A 6,261-nucleotide genomic window follows, 5' to 3' on the forward strand; every position below is an offset into this window, starting at 1 on the left:
TTCAATGGTGTGTCATTTGTGTGCACCTCGTGGATGGGTGGATGTGTACGTGTGTAATAACTACTGTTCAGTGACAATCGTGAGCACATTGGTCGCTTATTACCGGGATGAGACCCATCAGTGCGACATTTTAATCATGGAATTTAAGAGTATGGTTGGAAGAATTGGTAATAGAGTTTGAGTTTATCACAATGTCCAGAAAAGATAAATCAGCATTCGTTTTCAAGGTATGTTGGCGGGATATTTCTATTGCATGGTCCTAAATCATTGTGTGTAAAAACATAAAACTCGAAACTCAACATCGATATAGCATGCATCTCAGAAAATTATCCGCACATGTTATTATTGTTATTATTTATTTGACTTCAACAATTTATACGGACAGTAAAACACAATTAATTTTTAAAAATTATTAAATGCCATGACGGCCATGTGTCCTGCGGGGTAGAGCATTTCCCTAAGAAACCTCCAGTGAGTATAATAATGTAATATTTGTAGGAATTATGGCAGAACGTGAATTTTGTTTAACTAAAAGTCTCTCACGTGTTTATGACATGCTGAAAGGCCAGTACGTGTAGCACAGTTACCATGTATTATGCACAGTGTGCATTGTGTACAGTCTGTATGTACATTCCGGTATGTGTGCATTTCCTTACCGAGCTGTATAATGTTTTGTTTATTCCAGGCAATGGGGGTTTATTTCATTCCAGTACATCTTGGAGTTGGAGTAAATAAAAGTTCCAATCGTCTGTTAACTAAAGTCAGCTTCTCAGAGTGACTTTCATTTTGGTCTGCTTCTCATCCTTTTTCTGCCCCTGGTGCTCGTCCTCTTTAACTAGAGGGCCGGCCTCCTTGTTGCCGTCCCACTACATTATTATTTTTACTTTTTTAAAATTATCCTATGGCATACAGTTTATTATTAATCACAACAAGAAGGGTATGCACGTGTAATTTGAGTGTATCTGGACTTTGCCAAATTTAAAAAAAAAAGTTAAGTACGCTAGGCATAAGTTAGCTCTAATTGATAATATGTGACAGGCCCTTAATAGAGAATGTGGGTAAAATTCTTTAGAAAAATTCAGTATTAAGTGAGGACAACTATTCAGAATTTGTCATGGGCCAAGAAATTACAGACACAGCTTGCCACCTTTTATGTTAAAGCAATTGGGATAATTTGATTTGATTTTTCTTTTTTACAGTGCAGTAGCACAGGACAACCACTGCGACAGCGTGGGAATTCTTTTTATTGGAGCCTGCCAGTTTATTGATTTTAGTGGCAAGCAATATTTCCTTCTGGTAACAGTAGCCTGTTTATGGGAAATGAACATCCATACGACCACCACAAGGAATTATAGAGAATGTGTCATGAACAGTAAAATGTTTAAGGTGCAGTCACAAAACAAGGATAAATTCTAACGTCAAACCAATAAAACAAGGTTATCTATCAATTTACCTTGAGTCTGTCTTGTTCTTCTTGAATCTTAGCTCTCTCATTATATTGCCTCCAGCGACTCTCATCGGCAGAGCTCACATCAGCAAGGAAGTCACCATTGCGTATCAGGGAAGCATCCAGTCTAGCCTGAAACCAAACCATAACAACTGTTTTTTTTTACTACCATAAAAACATTTGGTGCATTTACAGACATCACAGTAGTCTCTCTCGCTCTTGTCAATCCCTTGATAATGATCAAGATGCCTCCAACAATTAATTCTTTTGATGTACGTGCTAATGGCCGAACAAACTAATACGAGACTTGCAGGCGAGCTGGAACATGCTGCAAATTGTTGTATGAGGCTCAGCACATCTTGTAGCCTAATGCATCTGCTTGCTCTCCTTCCTGAGCCATTTGAGCACTTAAATGTGAGTATGTCTTTCCTCCTCAACCCCATTTCTCCCAAACATCTGCATAGATGGCATACTACTCGAAGGTTGCCGTGAACTTGTCTTTGAAGTGAAGTGCTTCCTCTGTCTGCCCCTGCTTGACGTATAGAATTTTTTTTTTGGGGGGGGCAATATTATGCTTGACATGTGATATATTCAAAGTGGAATTAAGTATTGTCAACTTTGCCTCAATGTGCTGGTGTGAGTGTGACTGTACCATTTGACAGGAAGAATGCGGCACCAACATCACTGGTAATAATGCTCCAAAACCTTGATGTGCCTTCTGTGTGTCAACCAGGAAAGAAACTTACAAAAGAACATGGAAACGTCAACTGCACTGTAGGCAATTATCTCATAGTAGATGTTGTTAGGTCTCTGTCACGTTATCACGATCCTAGGAGAGCCAGACAAAAACACGTCCTGCCACACCTCGTTTCTGGTTCTGAATTGCCCGCTCTGGGTGATTTTATTGTTCAAACTGCAAGCCGGGCGTATTACATAATCAGACTATTTAAAGGGAATATACAACATTTGCAAACATCGAAAAATAAAACTACCAAGTTTTTGCGAAATACCACAATAGGATGTTGGTAAATGACAGTCTAAAGCATCCTGTAAAATTATGGCACCTGGTATACTGTCATTTTCAAGAAAAGTGGTATTTTTGTATCAAATTTCCAACGCTGATCGGCCGATCAGCGTTGGAAACAACTGGCTTTTTTTCAAATACTGGCCCCAATTGACCATTGCACTTGTTAGCAATCGATTACAAACCTATGAACGGGTACGAGCCAGCTAGACTGGTTCCCTGACCTTACAATTCCCCAATGTATGTAAACTGCTCTGTTTCTTCTTATATGGAGTCAGGGAACCAGACTACAGGAAAATGATCGTTTTTCTTGGTTTTTATAGCATTTTCGAACCCAAAACCTATAACAAGTCAGTGTAACTATATTTGCTTTATATTTCCAACCCCCCAATTCCATCCATTTCTGAAAATTACAGCAAAAGCAAATGATGTATATTCCCTTTAATTAACAAAAGGATGGAGTCAACAAAGCATACAATGAAACATCTGACCATAACATTACTCCCCTCCGCCCTTAAGTTCTCCTTGCCTAACATTTATTACTAGGCAAACTATAAATGAGGACTTTAATTAAGAATGTGGTCAGTTCTAACAACCATTTTCAAACCATCTAGCACCAAAAACACAAGAATATTGAATTATTTGAAAGAAACAAATGTGCAAAAAAAAACAAAAAAAAACATGAATAATTTTTTTCACGTGCCAACTGTGACTTTGGAAAGTGAAATTGGAGCATACCATTTAAGGACCTGCATACTACAACCAAACCTCTCCATTATCCATTGCATTTTGTGCTTGCGCACATTCTTTAGGCCTTTTCAAAAACATGTGACACACTGACATCAGACAGACAGACACCCAAGGGCAGATCCAGAACACAATTTTGGGGGGGCCAAAAAAAATGTGCTCCCCCCAAAAAGTGGGTCAAAAAATTGTTGGATTCTAGATGCTCTGTGGTGCGATCTGAGGCAATTTCTGACCACTTTAGGCCCCCCCAAAAAAGTCTCCGGTTTCTGGTATGGAGCTTGCCAAAAAAGTGGTGCGGCGACGCGGCTTTTTTTTTTTTTACCCTGACTTTTTTGCTTCAAATGTCGGCTGATGACTGCAAATGGTGCCCGACTAAACTTAGTGCAAATATATGGGAGTCCAGAGAGGCCACATAAAGCTTATTCTTGATCATAACCCCATCTAAAAACACGTTAAAATTGTGCAGCAGCAGGATTCCAGTCAAACCAGTGAGTTTGGCGGTTTTGAGACATTATCTTTCATTGAAATAAAAACTTGTTCATTTTGCCGACGCGCATGGCTACGGCGACGCACGCGCATACCAGAAACCGGAGACTTTTTTTTTTGGCCTTAACCAATGTTTTTTGAGGAAAGATGTTGGTGTACTCATTGCCTGCCTTTATTGCGATGTCACATAAAAATAAAAAAAATTGGTTTCGTTTGGGGGGGGGGCCATGGCCCCCTTTGGCCCCCCCCCCTGGATCCGCCCTTGCAGACACCCAGACAGACAGACAGACAGCAGAAGATCTTTTAATATAGGATGCATGTATGTTATTATCCATTTTTTTACCCTGTTTATCTTTTCATTGTTTATTGTTAATATTTTGATTTTCTTAATGTAGACCATTTTGGGGGGTAAAAACAATGAATTTTTATACCATTTCTTGTTTCGTACTTGACTAGCAGTAGCGCCCTATATATACTATTATACACTGCCCTTCACTGGTCCTTGTGCTTGGTCTGTAATTCGGGTCTACTTGGTTTGGTCATGTGTCTAGGTGGGTTGATTGCTTTGGGTTAGTATGGTCTTGTTATTTTGGTCATGTGTCTTTTCTGTCTAGTGTTTGTCCACGTGATTGATTTATATTTTTGTTGTTTTAAAGGCAAAATATATAATAATAACAAAATGCATCACTGTACAAACATCCCCATCACACTGATACAAAGAGAGTCTAACATCTTTATATATAAGTAAATGGTAACCTAATTGTCACAGTGCATAGAACTCATGATAGGCCAATCAATGTGGAAAACAAATTGACATAAATTGTACCAAAATAATAGATTTTCATTCCCCCACCTTTTCAGGTTAAGAACACGCAGACTTTCAATCAAGGTACCCAGTTACCTGTTACATGACACAGTTTTCAAATGAAATGCGACAAAGGCACTTTGTTACCTATGAAATGACTTGTGATTAACTTCTGATTTAACTTGTGATATAATTGTGAATGGTTTGAAAATGCTACCTAAATCACCTATGGCCTTCCCCTGGCTTTCCTTTCCCCCTCATTTAATAAAGTGCGAAGAGCGACTTCATGCAGCCACTATTTTATGCAAATCATTTGGATCCAGAAGAAAGCCTTGGTCCAATCGTCCCCGAAAGCTATTTTCCACTAGATTTGCAGCACACTACCTCAAATGCAAATACAGATAAGTGTAGGCGGGGCTAATATGTGCAATGTGCAATCACACCTTGGTAAATCTCAACGTCATCAAATCATTTGCAGCTATTCCCCCTTTGCGGACATGTCAGAAACCACATTTTTGTGTGCATTGGTGCTGTGTGTAATGTGAGACATCGACACACAACGTGTGTGTATGTGTGGTATCACGTACAGTACATGCCCGAGTCGCCATCAGTACCGCTCGCTTACTATATGCAAGTTTCCATGCCACGTTCGACCAATAAGAAAATGATTTTAAGGTCAGTTTAGGCTATTAGCATAATGAGCACCACTCCCAAGACCTCACAAATGGACGATTGGACCAAGGCGTTCGTCTGGATCCAAATGAATAGCATGGCTGCATGAGGTTACTGTTCGCACTGTATTTCTAATGCACTGCATAGCAAGCATATGCCGCCGATCATTTACCGTGTACGGACAAATAATGACGAACGCCTTCACCAAGGCTACTTGTAGGTTAGCAAGAACTTTTCTCTTGTATACATTTGCACATAACACAGTGATTTGATGCTGGACAAAGAAAAGTTATCATAAGTGCAGCATTCCATGTTGCAAGAACTGTGAAATTGGCCACTGGAATCCAATGAAAAATTTGCTAAAGCACTGAACAGGTTACCGAAGAAAAGTTCTAATACAAAAAATATTGAAATAATTGTTACCAGATGTATGTTGGACTGTAGCTCAACCAGATGCTTAGTCAAATCCAGCTTCTGTTGGTGTTCATCTTCAAGTTCATCCGGATCTGATGTTCCACCAATGCTTGGTGTCTCAGCTTTCTGCAGCAACTCTCTCCACTTCGCTAAGGCTTCTGTCTTTGCTCTTCGTTCTTCCTCAATCTCCCTTAAGCTCTGCCAAATCATTCAAAACATGCTCATGGAGTTAAAATGAGTCTTATTTCTTGACTTGGTATATAGTCAAATGTACACTCTTCAACTAGAGATTCACGTTTGTTGAGTTACAAACGCAGAGTGGTCGGGCTGGCATCTATTTCATATGTCATAAAATTTACCACTTTCTACTGAAAATCATTTTCAAAATTTCTTCAACCTGCCGCTAGGTTCTTCAACCTGCCGCTAGGTTGTACTTTAGACAACTTAATGCATTAAGTTGTCTAAAGTACAACCTAGCCAGAGACTAACATCGTTTCAAGCAAGTTAACATCTTTTTCAAATTTCAAATTACAAGGCACTTCCGGTTTGGACCAGAAGGAAGGATCACGTGATTTTGCACGTAATATGAAAAAATGAAAACCCTGGAGTATTGTATCAATTCCTGCACAAAGCAAAATCAGATCTCTCACAGTTGATTTTATGTTG

At 39.3% G+C, this 6,261-nt stretch overlaps 1 protein-coding gene across 1 annotated transcript; it reads right to left on the minus strand.

Moving 5' to 3' along the window:
- Window positions 1–286: 286 nt before the first annotated feature.
- LOC119739146 lies at window positions 287–5,820 on the minus strand. The gene is made up of 2 exons (XM_038213975.1): window positions 5,605–5,820; window positions 287–1,579 (listed from the first exon to the last, which is right to left on the minus strand). Exons 1-2 carry the CDS (start codon window positions 5,803–5,805, stop codon window positions 1,445–1,447), a joined length of 336 nt encoding a protein of 111 aa, XP_038069903.1. The 5' UTR covers window positions 5,806–5,820; the 3' UTR covers window positions 287–1,444.
- Window positions 5,821–6,261: the final 441 nt, after the last annotated feature.

This window comes from Patiria miniata, unplaced genomic scaffold, assembly GCF_015706575.1.
Source record: "Patiria miniata isolate m_02_andy unplaced genomic scaffold, ASM1570657v1 HiC_scaffold_30, whole genome shotgun sequence".
NCBI classification, from domain to species: Eukaryota; Metazoa; Echinodermata; class Asteroidea; order Valvatida; family Asterinidae; genus Patiria; species Patiria miniata.